The sequence below is a fragment of the Girardinichthys multiradiatus genome, chromosome 2, assembly GCF_021462225.1.
Source record: "Girardinichthys multiradiatus isolate DD_20200921_A chromosome 2, DD_fGirMul_XY1, whole genome shotgun sequence".
Lineage (NCBI taxonomy): Eukaryota > Metazoa > Chordata > Actinopteri > Cyprinodontiformes > Goodeidae > Girardinichthys > Girardinichthys multiradiatus.
Window position 1 is genome coordinate 47065620 of NC_061795.1, and position 18730 is coordinate 47084349.

Genomic DNA, 18730 nt, shown 5'->3' on the forward strand with positions numbered 1-18730 from the left:
GTGACTCTAAATCTATGCTTTGTTTATCAACCTTTTGATAATTCTTTCTATGCTCCTTCGCAGGCTAAGCAGACCTGAACCTTGGGCTCATGTCAACAAATACTAAGTATTTGGAAACCTTTTCTGGATGTACAAGGCTACCTATGCTCTGAGGATTACTTTCCTTATCTTCTGACTTTGTTTGGATTCACATCTAGCTGGGAGCTTCCTGCTATCTTCGCCTCCTCGATCAAGCCATGAGCGTACCCTGTTCCACCCTCCAACGTAAGCATCTGCACACCAAACTCATTATTGCTCCGAGCTCACACTGAACAATCCCCGAAGAGAACTGCTGCAAGGCTGGATCCTGACTGCTTCTTCCCCTGGCGACCTGACCACACCTATTTAGTAAGCTGCCCTTGTTTCTGTGTTTAAAATCCTACTCTTAGTTAAGTATCATTTAGTTCCCTGTTCTCATCGATTATCTTCCTTTCTTCCCATACAGTTGGAGAATCATCCATTACGTCAACTGATTATTTTTGTCACAATAAACATCTTATTTATATTTATTCTGTTCTCCGGAGTGCTCTCTGTATGTGGGTCAGATCTATTACGAAAATGACAAAACATGAATGGCGGACTATTTAGAGAGTCAGGAAGTGAGACATACAGTTAATGTGTGGTAATGAGTGGTGCTTCAGCTTTCTTTGGACCAGGGTGGCATATCTGGGCAGAACAGACACATCAAAAAATTTCCATTTGAAATCGTACTTAATTTTAGCTATTTGTGATCATTGTATTTGACTTTTTGCATTACCCTGCTAACTGGCAACCCTTCTACAAACAATGCCTTTGCTACAGAAAAACAGAACATTTGGCTGTAGCACAAATACTGAAAATGACAGGTTTTCACAAGAATTACAATTACTTATATAAGTGTTCACTTATTGTGTTATTATTAATTAAAACACATGACTTATTGTGAAAGAAAACCTAAGGTGGCTTTTCTAGTAGCACAGCACTCAGTACTGTTAAACCAACACATTCTACACAGAAATATTGTTACCATAAGGTAAAAATCAAGACATATAAAAAAACTAGTTTTTGCCTTTTTAGGAAACATTTACTCATGAGAGTTTTTAATTGCTTTTTTACCAAGTTGCAGCCAGCTGTGCAGCAGTGCTCACACCAGCTTGTGAAATAAAAGGGATGTGTGGTTTCAAGGACAAATTCACAAAGCTATGTGCTGAAAACACATCTGTGTTTTCATTCCTTCACTGCATCTGCTGTGTTTGTGGCTGAACTCTGACCTGAAGCAAAACCCGATGCAAAAAGCTGCCGCCTGCAGTGGTTGATGGGCGGGTTTGTTTCTGCATGTATTTAGTACAATTTGCTTTATGAATCCGATGCAGAAATGAAGGAAATAGCATATGCAGCTATTAAATTTGCATTTTCACTACTTCATGAATTCCCTCCCATATGTATGCAGACCCATATGCATCATTAAGCAAGATGTCTCTCTGTGTAAATACTTTGCAATACACTACCGACTTGAAAATGAACTTTATTTTTAATCATTATTTCCCCATGAATACAAACGTGTGCTCTGACATTGTAAAATCTTGAAAATGTATGTACATTGGTGACAGTTTCTGTAAAACCTATTAAACTAAAACATAAATGGAACAATAAAGATATTTGGTTGTGAAAAGATTTTTTTTTAGTTAAACTCGGTTTAGCAGCAGTACAAAAAAACATTGATTATTTGGAATTGTTTTGTTCTTCTCATCATTTCTCATCTGTTTCTGCTCCTCTCTGTTTTGATCTCAGTTGGACCTTCATATGATAAGGTTTGGGTGTCAAAGTGACTCCATAGACTGGGGTGAAGTCTGGTTTTCCTGCATCTTCCGGCCAGATGAACTTAAACTTCCTCAGCAGAGTCACCATCATAAGGAAAAGTTCCATACGAGCCAGGCCCTCTCCAAGACACATCCGAGGACCTGGGACACAGAAATAAGTTGATTCAACCCAGAGTACAAGCTGGTTACCTCAACAATGGCGCATGTCAGTTTACCTGCAGAGAAAGGCATGAATGCCTCTTGTTTGACAAACTCGCCCTGTTCATTTAGGAAGTTTTCAGGATTAAATTCATGAGGGAATTTCCACTGTCCTTCCTCCCTCAGCACTGAATTCAGGTTCTGGATGATCATTGTACCCTGAAAAGAAACAAAACTATTAAATGCCATAAAAGATGCTCTTCATTTCGGTTTACCTCTAGCAAAAAAAAAAAATCTTCAGAAAACTACTCTCCTACTTTGGGAATGGAATATCCCATGAGCTCTGTGTCCTTAGTTGTGCAGTGGAAGACGCTGAGAGGAACAGTGTTGGCAATCCTCTGAATTTCATGGATCACAGCCTGGATGAAGAAACATTTCTGACACTTTATCTGACTTGCAAAGGGTAGATGTTTTAGTAAATTTTTTGGCAATTATTGAATTATATAAATTTGAATTTAAAACAACTGAAGCTATATGAAATAACACCCCTTGGACAATGAATCAAAAAAGTCACATAGAGAAAAAACTAATTTGCAAGTAACTAAATTATGTCTTAATGTTATGATACCTGGACATAAGGCATGTTGTTTCTGTCCTCATAACTGACGTGATCCTTCCCCTCCAGGACCTGGTCTATCTCTTGCTGACATCGTTCTAAGGTAGGAAAATACACAGATCATCACCACATCAATTGTTCCACATCCCACATGCCCTTTTCCCCAGCTTATTCTGCTGCTACTGGATCCACTGGGGATACCCTCCTTCCCTGCCCATTCATACTCTCTCTCTCTCTCTGTGTGTGTGTGTGTGTGTGTGTGTACATGCATGTATATGTATGTGGTTATATGGACATCTATGAAGATATGAATCCATTGTCATACTTTTGTTTGTCATTTGGTTTGCAAAGGGATTTTGAGTGTCATGTCCTCCTTTTTTCCCTTCAGTTCAACGTTTCCTTCCCTTCTGTAATGTTCTTCCTCTTTATAATATGAATACAGTTGGTTATGCAACAGGGAACCATCCCACTTTCCAAACAGAACATTACTCTTCAGCAACTTTTGTCTGGTATCCCTGCAGGACTTTGAAGGACAAATTGTGCATTAATGAACAATAAACAATTTCAGGTCTTTCCATTACAGCAGTAGAAGTCTTAAGGGATCAGGCCTCTAAATCACAGACAGAGAAAATGTTTCCCTGACTCATATCTATTGCTGCTGCTGCAGCACATTCAGATATTTTTGGTACACATTTCATACATTTAAGTATAGTTGTAGTGTATAAAGGAGCAGGTGTGGTGTTTTTTTAATTTGGCTTTAGTTTGTAAACTCAATCTGAACAGCAGAGAAGGAAGAACATCTGACTGGACTTAATTAATCATAAAGGCATTGATGGAACCTAAACACAGGCATACCTTGAACATGTGGGTAATTCATCAGATAAAGAAATCCTGTAAGCAGGGTGTTGGAGGTAGTGTCAGTCCCAGCGAAGTGAAGATCTAGGCTGTATATTATGAGCTGTGCTTCTGAAAAGGAAGAACCATCATCGCCTCTCTGAAAAGATGACAGCTTATGATTATTGTAAACCAAGGCAAAAATGCATATATAGCTTACTGCTGCATGCACTGCTGGAGGTAAAGAGCTCAGTTCCTTACTTGTGAGCTGAATTTAGTGCAAGACACTTATAGAATTTCATCAAAACAACTCATGCAGGTTTAACATGTTAGACAACTGTTTTCCTGCTGACAAACCTTTTCCAGTTCATCCAGATAACAGTCAACAAAGTGTCGAGGCTCCCCAGGAACTCTGGTCTTCTTGAACTCGTTCACCAAATGGATAACATAGTTCTCGCAAATCTACAGAAAATCATTTTTGTTATTTCGATTGAAGAGTATATATGTTATACAGTCATTGCAAATGTTTTTAGGTTAATCTAAAAAAAAATATCATTATAAAAATATGTAAATGGATGAAATAAAACTAAGGCCAAAGAAGCTGGACATGCAGGTTATTTATTTGGTAGAAAAATTTTGTTTTTACCTCAGCATTTTTAAAAGCCTTTCTGAATGGCAGTGGAAGGTTATGAATAATAGGAAGAGAATCGTATATCTGTAAAGAAAAATAAATTATACATTACATTATCTGAACTAACATATGGGTATTCTGTACCTTGACTCTGCATGAATTGTTTTGAACTCATGTGTTTTATCTGAATTTCCACATGTATGGTATCATTAAGTAAATCAGTTACCCCCAACTGGCATCTCAGTCGCAAGTCCTTGAGTGCTTTTGTCCTACAATTATGAGGTGTGTCCCTGGTCTAAAACACCTGAATTACCTCCTCAGCATAAAATAAAGTTACGCTAACTTCTGCTAATGATATAGTTATTTAGTTCAGGTATGTTAAAGCAGAGATACATCTGAAAGTTGCAGGACACCATCCCTAGAAATAGCAAGGGATGGTGTCAACTTCATTTACAAACAAATCCACCTGCTGGTAAAAGATTGTTTGCAGCCAGATGTAATCTAGGTAATTTTATCTAGGTCTTTGTTTTTCTCTCGATTTGACTTATGTATCTCTTTCAGACCCGAGCCTAAGAATACTAAGCCGGATGCCCTCTCCAGACAGTTTGCCACTGACGATTCTGAGAAGGAACCTGCTCCTATCTTGCCACCCACTTGGACAATTGGAGCAAGAACCTGATCCTGGCAATGGACCACCAAACCACATCTATGTCCCATTGAAGGTACGCTCCCGACTAATCAATTGGTTGCACACAGCAAAGTTTTCTGCTCATCCTGGTGTTAGTCGAACTATTGCCCTAGTTCAAAGGAGGTATTGGTGGCCCTCGTTGCATAAAGATGTGTAGGAGTTTGTGCAGGCTTGTGCTATTTGTGCCTGAAATAAGTCCAGTAACCAGTCACCCGCAGGTCTTCTCCAACCCCTCAGCATCCCAAATCAACCCTGGTCTCACATAGCATTGGACTTCATTACTGGACTTAGCCCTTTCCTCAGGTAAGACAATAGTCCTCAAAATTGTGGACCATTTTTCTAAGGCTTGTCATCTCATTCCCCTTAGGAAACTTCCATCAGCTCTACAGACAGCCAAACTACTCACTAAACATGTGTTTTGTCTTCATCGACATTTTATCCGACCGTGGCCCACAATTCCTCTCACAGGTTTGGAAACAGTTTTGTTTAGCTTTAGGAGCTAAGGTTTCCTTGACCTCAGGTTATCACCCTCAGTCTAATGGCCAAACCGAAAGACTTAATCAGCAGCTGGGGTCCACCTTACGATGTCCCACATCCACAAACCCCTCAGATTGGTGCTCCTACCTACCTTGGGCGGAGTACGCATTAAATTCACACGTTTCTGCAGCTACTGGATGTTCACCTTTTGAGGCTTCCCTTGGATATCAGCCACCTCTGTTTGCTGCCGACGAAAGGGATATTACGGTTTATTTAGTCCACCAACATGTTCACCGCTGCAAATCCTTCTGGACCTCCACCATTCAGACCTTGAACCACACTGCTGACCAGAATAAACGTTTCGCTGATCGGAAACGTAGACCTGCACCTGAATACCAGCCTGGACAGAAGGTATGGTTGTCAGCACATGATATACCTCTTAAATCCATGTCTGGGAAGCTTTCGCCTCGTTTCATCGGTCATGGAAACTGTGATTAGTCCCTCTGCTGTCCGCCTTCGGTTGGCTGCTAGTCTTCATGTTCATCCTACATTCCACATCCCTCAGATCAAGCCAGTGGTCTCCAGTGACTCGTGACTCTAAATCTATGCTTTGTTTATCAACCTTTTGATAATTCTTTCTATGCTCCTTCGCAGGCTAAGCAGACCTGAACCTTGGGCTCATGTCAACAAATACTAAGTATTTGGAAACCTTTTCTGGATGTACAAGGCTACCTATGCTCTGAGGATTACTTTCCTTATCTTCTGACTTTGTTTGGATTCACATCTAGCTGGGAGCTTCCTGCTATCTTCGCCTCCTCGATCAAGCCATGAGCGTACCCTGTTCCACCCTCCAACGTAAGCATCTGCACACCAAACTCATTATTGCTCCGAGCTCACACTGAACAATCCCCGAAGAGAACTGCTGCAAGGCTGGATCCTGACTGCTTCTTCCCCTGGCGACCTGACCACACCTATTTAGTAAGCTGCCCTTGTTTCTGTGTTTAAAATCCTACTCTTAGTTAAGTATCATTTAGTTCCCTGTTCTCATCGATTATCTTCCTTTCTTCCCATACAGTTGGAGAATCATCCATTACGTCAACTGATTATTTTGTCACAATAAACATCTTATTTATATTTATTCTGTTCTCCGGAGTGCTCTCTGTATGTGGGTCAGATCTATTACGAAAATGACAAAACATGAATGGCGGACTATTTAGAGAGTCAGGAAGTGAGACATACAGTTAATGTGTGGTAATGAGTGGTGCTTCAGCTTTCTTTGGACCAGGGTGGCATATCTGGGCAGAACAGACACATCAAAAAATTTCCATTTGAAATCGTACTTAATTTTAGCTATTTGTGATCATTGTATTTGACTTTTTGCATTACCCTGCTAACTGGCAACCCTTCTACAAACAATGCCTTTGCTACAGAAAAACAGAACATTTGGCTGTAGCACAAATACTGAAAATGACAGGTTTTCACAAGAATTACAATTACTTATATAAGTGTTCACTTATTGTGTTATTATTAATTAAAACACATGACTTATTGTGAAAGAAAACCTAAGGTGGCTTTTCTAGTAGCACAGCACTCAGTACTGTTAAACCAACACATTCTACACAGAAATATTGTTACCATAAGGTAAAAATCAAGACATATAAAAAAACTAGTTTTTGCCTTTTTAGGAAACATTTACTCATGAGAGTTTTTAATTGCTTTTTTACCAAGTTGCAGCCAGCTGTGCAGCAGTGCTCACACCAGCTTGTGAAATAAAAGGGATGTGTGGTTTCAAGGACAAATTCACAAAGCTATGTGCTGAAAACACATCTGTGTTTTCATTCCTTCACTGCATCTGCTGTGTTCGTGGCTGAACTCTGACCTGAAGCAAAACCCGATGCAAAAAGCTGCCGCCTGCAGTGGTTGATGGGCGGGTTTGTTTCTGCATGTATTTAGTACAATTTGCTTTATGAATCCGATGCAGAAATGAAGGAAATAGCATATGCAGCTATTAAATTTGCATTTTCACTACTTCATGAATTCCCTCCCATATGTATGCAGACCCATATGCATCATTAAGCAAGATGTCTCTCTGTGTAAATACTTTGCAATACACTACCGACTTGAAAATGAACTTTATTTTTAATCATTATTTCCCCATGAATACAAACGTGTGCTCTGACATTGTAAAATCTTGAAAATGTATGTACATTGGTGACAGTTTCTGTAAAACCTATTAAACTAAAACATAAATGGAACAATAAAAGATATTTGGTTGTGAAAAGATTTTTTTTTAGTTAAACTCGGTTTAGCAGCAGTACAAAAAAACATTGATTATTTGGAATTGTTTTGTTCTTCTCATCATTTCTCATCTGTTTCTGCTCCTCTCTGTTTTGATCTCAGTTGGACCTTCATATGATAAGGTTTGGGTGTCAAAGTGACTCCATAGACTGGGGTGAAGTCTGGTTTTCCTGCATCTTCCGGCCAGATGAACTTAAACTTCCTCAGCAGAGTCACCATCATAAGGAAAAGTTCCATACGAGCCAGGCCCTCTCCAAGACACATCCGAGGACCTGGGACACAGAAATAAGTTGATTCAACCCAGAGTACAAGCTGGTTACCTCAACAATGACGCATGTCAGTTTACCTGCAGAGAAAGGCATGAATGCCTCTTGTTTGACAAACTCGCCCTGTTCATTTAGGAAGTTTTCAGGATTAAATTCATGAGGGAATTTCCACTGTCCTTCCTCCCTCAGCACTGAATTCAGGTTCTGGATGATCATTGTACCCTGAAAAGAAACAAAACTATTAAATGCCATAAAAGATGCTCTTCATTTCGGTTTACCTCTAGCAAAAAAAAAAAATCTTCAGAAAACTACTCTCCTACTTTGGGAATGGAATATCCCATGAGCTCTGTGTCCTTAGTTGTGCAGTGGAAGACGCTGAGAGGAACAGTGTTGGCAATCCTCTGAATTTCATGGATCACAGCCTGGATGAAGAAACATTTCTGACACTTTATCTGACTTGCAAAGGGTAGATGTTTTAGTAAATTTTTTTGGCAATTATTGAATTATATAAATTTGAATTTAAAACAACTGAAGCTATATGAAATAACACCCCTTGGACAATGAATCAAAAAAGTCACATAGAGAAAAAACTAATTTGCAAGTAACTAAATTATGTCTTAATGTTATGATACCTGGACATAAGGCATGTTGTTTCTGTCCTCATAACTGACGTGATCCTTCCCCTCCAGGACCTGGTCTATCTCTTGCTGACATCGTTCTAAGGTAGGAAAATACACAGATCATCACCACATCAATTGTTCCACATCCCACATGCCCTTTTCCCCAGCTTATTCTGCTGCTACTGGATCCACTGGGGATACCCTCCTTCCCTGCCCATTCATACTCTCTCTCTCTCTCTGTGTGTGTGTGTGTGTGTGTGTGTACATGCATGTATATGTATGTGGTTATATGGACATCTATGAAGATATGAATCCATTGTCATACTTTTGTTTGTCATTTGGTTTGCAAAGGGATTTTGAGTGTCATGTCCTCCTTTTTTCCCTTCAGTTCAACGTTTCCTTCCCTTCTGTAATGTTCTTCCTCTTTATAATATGAATACAGTTGGTTATGCAACAGGGAACCATCCCACTTTCCAAACAGAACATTACTCTTCAGCAACTTTTGTCTGGTATCCCTGCAGGACTTTGAAGGACAAATTGTGCATTAATGAACAATAAACAATTTCAGGTCTTTCCATTACAGCAGTAGAAGTCTTAAGGGATCAGGCCTCTAAATCACAGACAGAGAAAATGTTTCCCTGACTCATATCTATTGCTGCTGCTGCAGCACATTCAGATATTTTTGGTACACATTTCATACATTTAAGTATAGTTGTAGTGTATAAAGGAGCAGGTGTGGTGTTTTTTTAATTTGGCTTTAGTTTGTAAACTCAATCTGAACAGCAGAGAAGGAAGAACATCTGACTGGACTTAATTAATCATAAAGGCATTGATGGAACCTAAACACAGGCATACCTTGAACATGTGGGTAATTCATCAGATAAAGAAATCCTGTAAGCAGGGTGTTGGAGGTAGTGTCAGTCCCAGCGAAGTGAAGATCTAGGCTGTATATTATGAGCTGTGCTTCTGAAAAGGAAGAACCATCATCGCCTCTCTGAAAAGATGACAGCTTATGATTATTGTAAACCAAGGCAAAAATGCATATATAGCTTACTGCTGCATGCACTGCTGGAGGTAAAGAGCTCAGTTCCTTACTTGTGAGCTGAATTTAGTGCAAGACACTTATAGAATTTCATCAAAACAACTCATGCAGGTTTAACATGTTAGACAACTGTTTTCCTGCTGACAAACCTTTTCCAGTTCATCCAGATAACAGTCAACAAAGTGTCGAGGCTCCCCAGGAACTCTGGTCTTCTTGAACTCGTTCACCAAATGGATAACATAGTTCTCGCAAATCTACAGAAAATCATTTTTGTTATTTCGATTGAAGAGTATATATGTTATACAGTCATTGCAAATGTTTTTAGGTTAATCTAAAAAAAAATATCATTATAAAAAATATGTAAATGGATGAAATAAAACTAAGGCCAAAGAAGCTGGACATGCAGGTTATTTATTTGGTAGAAAAATTTTGTTTTTACCTCAGCATTTTTAAAAGCCTTTCTGAATGGCAGTGGAAGGTTATGAATAATAGGAAGAGAATCGTATATCTGTAAAGAAAAATAAATTATACATGACATTATCTGAACTAACATATGGGTATTCTGTACCTTGACTCTGCATGAATTGTTTTGAACTCATGTGTTTTATCTGAATTTCCACATGTATGGTATCATTAAGTAAATCAGTTACCCCCAACTGGCATCTCAGTCGCAAGTCCTTGAGTGCTTTTGTCCTACAATTATGAGGTGTGTCCCTGGTCTAAAACACCTGAATTACCTCCTCAGCATAAAATAAAGTTACGCTAACTTCTGCTAATAATATAGTTATTTAGTTCAGGTATGTTAAAGCAGAGATACATCTGAAAGTTGCAGGACACCATCCCTAGAAATAGCAAGGGATGGTGTCAACTTCATTTACAAACAAATCCACCTGCTGGTAAAAGATTGTTTGCAGCCAGATGTAATCTAGGTAATTTTATCCATTAGTAATTGAATGGCAACTTTTACGTAGTGGGATGAGTAATAGTAATTTTTGCAATCCGAAAGTTGTGGGTTCAAATCCTCTCTTTGTCAATGTGCCCCTGGGCAAGGCACTTAACCCCAAGACGGCTGTCGTCTGCATGTTGGCATGATTGGGTGAATGTGGCTCTATTGTAAAGTGCTTTGAGTGGTCAGTATGACTAGAAACGTACTGTATAAATTCAGTCTATTTAACATTTGATACAGTTAGGACTGTCATGCAACAGTAGAGCCATTAAAATCCCAAGTAAAAGAAATTGCTTCATCTTTACAGAAAATGTTATATATTTCAAATTTGTTTAGAGTTCGTATTATCCATTGTACAATATTCTGCAATATTACTTGTCAAATGTAAATATTTTTTTTTAGCTTTAATAACTTATGTGGGAACATGGAATCATTTTTTTAAATTCTACAGTTTGCTACAGCCCCTTACAAACAATGTAAGGCCCAGTAAATTTGCTTGCAATTTCAGTTCTAATTTACAACTTTCAATATTGCTTTTGTTGTACTCCAATTCTGCAGCACTCAGCACACACTTCACCTTGGGTTAGAAAAAGATACATAAATATAATACAATATAGTACATTTCATTAAAGAGTTAAATTCCTTTGCCAGAATTACAGCACATGGAACGAATAAATGTCAAAAATAAAAAGACAATACCTTGAATGAAAATGAGTTTTTAATTTACAAGACTTGTGATGATACAATTTAAGTCTTTTTAATGCAATAGGAGCCTGCAAAAACTACTCTGTGCCAGAAAAATAAACTGAAAAATCACAAACACTAACCCTCCATGTGTGAGCAGATTCATGGCGAAATGCAAAGAAAACATATAAAGAAATTGGGCCAGTACTTGAACCTCTTCATAAACCTCATAGAAGATGTCAGTCACCATAAACTGTACAATTCTGGATACCATTCTCACTTAACCTGAAGCCTTGGTGCCATATGTCCCATCACTACCTCGAGGTGTCCATGGACAACATGGACAGTGCCTTGCAAAAGTATACACCCCTTTTGGCTTTTTACCTATTTTGTTACATTCCACCCTGTAATTTCAATATTTTTAAATCTTATTTTATTTCATGAATCTGCACACAATAGTCTAAGTTGGTGAAGTGAAATGGGAAAAAAAATAAAAACACTGGGATGTGCATACGGATCCACTCTACCAGAGACTCACCATAGCCCACACTCCATTGGCTATCTTGGAATTTTCAGTGAAGCACTGAACAATCACTTTGATCATGTCATCATCATACTCGTAGCGTGTTCCAAACAGAACCTGGCAGATGATGTTGGAGGCTGCGTTATGAAACATGACCCGAGGACACAGAGTTTTACCTGTTTAAAAGACATACATTTTAAAGCTGACTTTACAGAGATCGTAAAAGACCCCAGAGACTTGATGTATAGACTAGCTAATGACATACCGATACTGCTCTCCAGTGTTTTAATAGTGTATTGAATCTCGTCATTAATTCTGTTCTCCATTGACTTCTTCCCCAGACCAAAATTCCTCAAAGTCATCAGAGCAAAGCGGCGATGCTCCCGCCAGCTTGGGCCATAATCAGCCAGAATCATTCCTACAAAACATGCAGCAAAAAAAAAAAACATTCAAAGAATCTGTAAACCCTCTCTATGACCAGCTTGCATCTGTTTTTTTATTCTCTACATTTGTTCCTTGTTTTCAGAATGTCATCACCGTAAACAGTGCCATGGTTCGAACTGTGTTTTGTCTCTTCCTTTTCTTGCTATTAGGATGTTGTATTTAGCATTTCAGTCATGTTCTCTCTCATGTTCATTTACTTATATTTCACATTCTTTCTGCTTTTCCATTCAGATTATTATCTTTTGTAGGTTGTTTCTTCTTTCTTCTCTCCCTTCACATCTGGTCCTTATTTGGACTTGTTTGTTTTAGCTGTACTGTGTCAGTCATTATCGCCCCTAAGAATGAATTATCTTTGCCATTGTATTGTGTTTATGTCTTTTCATGCAGCGTGTAATGTTGATGCGTAGTAAGTTGACCTGATTTCTTTCAGGAAATTAACCAGGACAGTTTGTTAATAACACATTATCAGCCACCTTCTCATAGTTGCAATTAGCCTCCATTAATGTTTGAAGCTGCAGCTCACCTGTTGAGGAAAACATACAAATACATGGCATTTGCATTTTGTAGCATGATCTAACCTTGTTTTAAAATTTACATAAAAATGCAAAGGTCAAAGAACATTTAAAATCACCAATCTACAAAGTAAATGTAATTCTTTGGTCAGATATTTGTCGCGAGGGAATGAGGTCCAGGATGTAAATATGACTAAACGAGCTATGAACCTAATCATCTGAATCAACGAGTTAACTCTAAACACCTACAAAAGATTCCTGAGGCCTTTAAAACTCCCAGCCTGGTTCATCACTCAAAACCCCAATCATGGGTAAGACTGCCGACCTGACTGCTGTCCAGAAGGACACTATTGACACCCTCAAGCAAGAGGGTAAGACACAGAAAGACATTTCTGAACGAATAGGCTGTTCCCAGAGTGCTGTATCAAGGCACCTCAGTGGGAAGTCTGTGGGAAGGAAAAAGTGTGGCAGAAAACGCTGCACAATGAGAAGAGGTGACCGGACCCTGAGGAAGATTGTGGAGAAGAGCCGATTCCAGACCTTGGGGGACCTGGGGAAGCAGTGGACTGAGTCTGGAGTAGAAACATCCAGAGCCACCGTGCACAGGCGTGTGCAGGAAATGGGCTACAGGTGCCGCATTCCCCAGGTCAAGCCACTTTTGAACCAGAAACAGCGGCAGAAGCGCCTGACCTGGGCTACAGAGAAGCAGCACTGGACTGTTGCTCAGTGGTCCAAAGTACTTTTTTTGGATGAAAGCAAATTCTGCATGTCATTCGGAAATCAAGGTGCCTGAGTCTGGAGGAAGACTGGGGAGAAGGAAATGCCAAAATGCCAGAGGTCCAGTGTCAAGTATCCACAGTCAGTGATGGTCTGGGGTGCCGTGTCAGCTGCTGGTGTTGGTCCACTGTGTTTTATCAAGGGCAGGGTCAATGCAGCTAGCTATCAGGAGATTTTGGAGCACTTCATGCTTCCATCTGCTGAAAAGCTTTATGGAGATGAAGATTTCATTTTTCAGCACGACCTGGCACCTGCTCACAGTGCCAAAACCACTGGTAAATGGTTTACTGACCATGGTATCACTGTGCTCAATTGGCCTGCCAACTCTCCTGACCTGAACCCCATAGAGAATCTGTGGGATATTGTGAAGAGAACGTTGAGAGACTCAAGACCCAACACTCTGGATGAGCTAAAGGTTGCTATCGAAGCATCCTGGGCCTCCATAAGACCTCAGCAGTGCCACAGGCTGATTGCCTCCATGCTACGCCGCATTGAAGCAGTCATTTCTGCAAAAGGATTCCCGACCAAGTATTGAGTGCATAACTGTACATGATTATTTGAAGGTTGACGTTTTTTGTATTAAAAACACTTTTCTTTTATTGGTCGGATGAAATATGCTAATTTTGTGAGATAGGAATTTTGGGTTTTCATGAGCTGTATGCCACAATCATCCGTATTAAGACAATAAAAGACCTGAAATATTTCAGTTTGTGTGCAATGAATCTAAAATATATGAATGTTAAATTTTCATCATGACATTATGGAAAATAATGATCTTTATCACAATATGCTAATTTTTTGAGAAGGACCTGTATATAAAGGCTGGAATAGACAGGAGGTTCCATGCATGTTGGAACAATTCTTTGAATCAGGTGTGGTGAAGTAAAACCAAAGAGAGACCAAAACAGAAAAATGTAGTAAATAAATGTCAACATTCTTTGTCCAATGAAATGTAATATCTACCTTTCCTCTTGGTCACATCGTTGACAAATAAGTCTTGAGGTCGTCCAGAGAAATCAGCAGCCTTGATCACAATGGCTTCTTTGATGGCCTTCAGCCCATTAATGACCACAGCTGGTTTTGGACCGATGTAAATACTGAAGACTTTTCCATAAGATTTGCTCAGCTGGGAGAGAAAAATAAAGGTGTCAGTAACTGAAATAATATTATATCATATGATATTCATTATTGGTGTAGCCATGCAATTTAAGATTTGTTGTGCATACAGGTGTATCTTTACAAATTTTTAGATCTATGAAAAGTTCATTCATGTCATTGGTTTAATTAAAAAGATTTAACTGTTATTTAGATTCATAAGTTATGTTAGTTATAAAATAGTATGTTTTGGCTTCCAGCTGAAAGCAAAGCTCAAAAATTAGTTTTTTGGAAATTCTGAATATTTTAAAACGCTACTTTAAACATTTATACAGAAATGTTACATTATATATATATTACAATTATCTGTTTAACTGTCGCTTTTTCAATTAAAAAACTAAAACATAAACTTTTTGATGGTAGAGTTAGGGATAGTTAATTTATTTAGATGCAGGTGCATCTAAATACTTTTCATTAAACCCACATTTCTGTAATAGAAAATTTTATAATCTAAAGTATCTAAAGTAATATTCTAATCTGAAATTTCATGTTTTCATTAGCTGTAAGCAGAAAGTGATCATAATTAACAGAAATAAAAGCGATGAACCTGTTTTCTGTGATGGTGCAAGTAGGTTCCTTCCACTGTCACGTGACCCTTGGGTTGAATGGTTTTTCTAAATTTCCCTTCAGTAGGAGTGTATGTGTGTTCCTGTCTTGGCATCACAGTGAGAACCATTTTCCCAATTTCACCATCAAATTGAGGACCGTTTGTACCAAAGTGAGGACATTTTGCTGGTCCTCACGACCTATTTTGCTAACAGTTAGGTTTAGGACTAAGGTGTGAATTTACTTTAGGTTAAGGTTAGGGTTAGGTATGCACTGGTAATAGTTAGGTTTAGGGTTATTGTCAGGGTTAGTGAATAGAAAGGGTTGAAAAAGACTGAAAATCAATGGAAGCCAATGGGAGTCAACACATGGTCCTCACTACATATAGCAAAACAAGTGTGTGTGTGTTTGTGTGCATGGTTATTTGCCCTGTGTGTCTCTTTGTCGCCCTGTGATGGACTACCGACTTATCCAGGATGTGCCCCTTCTCTCGCCAAATGATCAGCACCCCAATCCAACACACCCACACCAGCAACCCAAGAAGGTCAAACCAGTACAGGCAATAGATGGATGTTTTCTAAAATTACATAACCTCCCTCCCTTGGGTCTAACAAGTAGCAATTCATTAAAACTATATTCGACAGTTTGGACAATGTCATATGTTGACAACCCTGTCTGTTTGTTACTGGCGTTTTCAGGGTGAAAAATACAGTGACCAAGAGGTGCAAACGTGCCGCAAACTGATAAAATGGAAATGCATCTGACCACTAGGGGGAGTCGATCACTACCTATGTAAATATGCTGCTGTTCTATAATATTGTAAATATTATTTTAAAACGAGTTTCTTCTGAGCATCCTGTTAATGTCTTTACTAAGGGTCTGGTGCGATATGACCTGGTGGTTGACTCCCCCTAGTGGTATGGTGCACTTTCATTTTATGGAGTTTGCAGCTTTTCTTAACTTGCTGTTTTAGCTATTTGCACCATTTTTTCTTTGCATTTGTTTTATTGGTTGTAGGTCTTTGCTCCTAGCTATTTTCTGTGACTGCAGCATTTGTCTTTTGCAGCATTTGTCTGTTTTATTTGTGTTTTGTTAGTTTGCGTAATTTATATGTTAGCCATTTGCTCCATGTTTGCACCTGCTGGCCACCATAGGAAACATTTCTGAAAAATGTAGAGTGTAACTTTAAAAGCATAACCCCCGCCCCCACACAAATTTTGAAAAATGCCCCCAAAGTGGGCAGTGCCAAGAGACACAGAGGGGCGTGGCCAAGAGTGGGGATGAGTCAATGAGGTAAAGAGGGGTGTGGTCAGGAGGACAAGCGAAAGTGGCAGCTAGGTTAATTTAGCATATTGAAACATGGAGAGTGAACACAGCGACGCAGGTAGTTTCACCACAGACAGATCTTTGGAGGTGGAGGACTTTTCAACTCCCTCATTACTGCAGGTTGGGGGAGGCTGTGGCCAGCTGGCCTGAGCCAGTTCGAGCCACTGGCTCAAGGCGCTGACTTAGCAATGCCCGAAGCCGACATAAGGGGTCCAGTTTCTGAGTGGTAAAGTGATGTTGGCAGCAAACTTCCAGAAAGTTTACATTTACATGCAGATTTATATTATCTCTCTGTTCCACTTCCTGACTCGCCACGGGGGCGTGTGTTTGAGTGAGATGGTTTTATACTCAAACATGGGTCTGTGATGTAGACTTGACCAAACTGTACTGTTTGTAACCAACAGGAAAATTCAAACGCAGTAGCCACCATTCATCCCAAAGAGGTCAGCACTAAGATGGCTGAAGGCCAAATATTGCAGAATTAAACATGAAAAGGTAAAAATTTGCACATTAACATAAAGATAGCACCCCTAACTTTATACAGTTTATATGCAAACACAGTTGATTTGGTGTTCAACTACTCTTTTATGCAAAAGGTGCAAAAATCCTAGAATTGAAGATTATATCACAAAATATTTCCTGATCATGACATCCAGACCTACATCATCCTTATAAATTATTGATACACACTATCTGTGTTAACTCTGTAGGACAAAGGTAGGGTCACATTACCAATCAACATTCCAAAAACTGTACAAACACCGGCTAATAAAGTCCACTGTACATAACCTCATACACTGGTTGGCATTATTCCAAGTGTGCAGATGGGTGATTCTTTACTGAAATATTATGCAATCACTTGTAGAACATACAAGCTGTACCCTGCTGGGAAAGCCGGTTTTTTTCCTTCTCAGGTGTGTTTATTACATTATTCAGCTTTACTAGAACTCTTGCAGCACTAAATCAAATGTTGTTACCGTCATTTAAGACATTTAAACATCAAAATGCTTATTAATTTTCTTACCCTGTCAAAGTCCTTCAGTGGGTTCTCTAGGCTCAAGTTCAAAAGGTTCCCCAGTACAGGCAAGATGGTGGGTCCTGGTGGGAAGTTTTTTGGCCTCTGAGATTTGAATAGGATGAAGATAAACCAAACAAAAAGCCATATCAGAAAGACTGAAACAAACATGTTTCTTTATTTGACTGAAGAGGACAGATGAAGTCCTTGACATGCTGTAACAGAATACATCTGCTGCTGTTAGCCCTGCCCAGTTTGCTTAAGGACTGCATAAGAGGTAAATGAAGTCATTAATGAGTAAAACGTTCACAAAGAACATGTTTGAACAGGGTCGGACAAGAGCTATCTGGGCCAGATAAGCTAACACTGTAGATAACAAGCATTTGAAATATTATCTGTTCCACCGAGATAAACCTGAGTGATCTGTTCATGAACCACTCTGGCCTATCATGGCACAGGGTGAGCGGTTATACAACAAAATATACATTTTCACCCTTTATTTCCACTACTTTCCATCTAATCCATTCTAAATACTGTATTGTTACGTTATGTTGAATCAGATAAACTGGAACGAAATTCCTTTGTGTGACTGTGGTGGTGGGTTGTGGTTTTAGCTCGGCTGCAGAGGAGAGCCTATCCCTGTCCTTTAATGTGCTGAGGTCTGAGAGAAGAGAGGGGAGCCTCAGACGTATGGGTGTTGGGTGCAAACCCCATGCTACACCATGCTGTAAAACTAAAGTAAAGTAAACCTTGCCAAACGCTGTTAGCGGTTATTTGCGGGAATGTGAATTTAAGCGATTTAGGGCTTGATCTACTAAAGGTTTGCGTGTATAAAAACAGCTGCAAACTTGATAGTGCATGCAAAGCTGGTCTACTAACCAGTTGCAGCAATGATTGCTTATGTCAAATGAGCAGCGTAGCAGGTGCAATCCATTTACTGTTTGCCTTCATGAATATGGTAAATGGTAAAATGTTCCACAATATGCAGCAAACAACTGTGATCCTGTGAATGTGGAAGAAAATGACATCTGGCCACATGCAGGACAGATTAACGCGGTGGGACTGCGGACACAGGCCAATCTGATTCAAAGCCATTGCTCTTGAACCATTCCAGGAATGAATATATGACACTTTTTAAGCATTTAAACCAAAACGAAAAACACAATGGCTGAGCTTAAAGGGAACATATGACGCAAAATCCACTTTTGTAGCACTTAAATTTATTTTGTTGTGTACTTGGAATCTGTAGGAGTGCAGAAAAGTTGAATTCAGTCTCTCCAGGTGCTGCGTAGATATCTTTATAGAAATGTTCCCGCATCGGTGGGGAAATTCCTTTTCGTTTGCGTGAAGCACT

General features: G+C 39.3%; 1 protein-coding gene across 1 annotated transcript; it reads right to left on the reverse strand.

Moving 5' to 3' along the window:
• Window positions 1-1675: 1675 nt before the first annotated feature.
• LOC124857934 (cytochrome P450 2D3-like) lies at window positions 1676-17702 on the reverse strand. Its single transcript, XM_047349535.1, has 18 exons — window positions 17386-17702; window positions 14298-14460; window positions 11867-12019; window positions 11617-11777; window positions 9888-9956; window positions 9598-9702; window positions 9262-9400; window positions 8419-8504; window positions 8107-8208; window positions 7867-8008; window positions 7584-7792; window positions 4073-4141; window positions 3784-3888; window positions 3448-3586; window positions 2605-2690; window positions 2294-2395; window positions 2054-2195; window positions 1676-1979 (listed from the first exon to the last, which is right to left on the reverse strand). The coding sequence occupies exons 1-18, from the start codon at window positions 17545-17547 to the stop codon at window positions 1768-1770; spliced, it is 2346 nt and encodes a 781-aa protein (XP_047205491.1). The 5' UTR covers window positions 17548-17702; the 3' UTR covers window positions 1676-1767.
• Between the last annotated feature and the right edge of the window lie 1028 nt (window positions 17703-18730).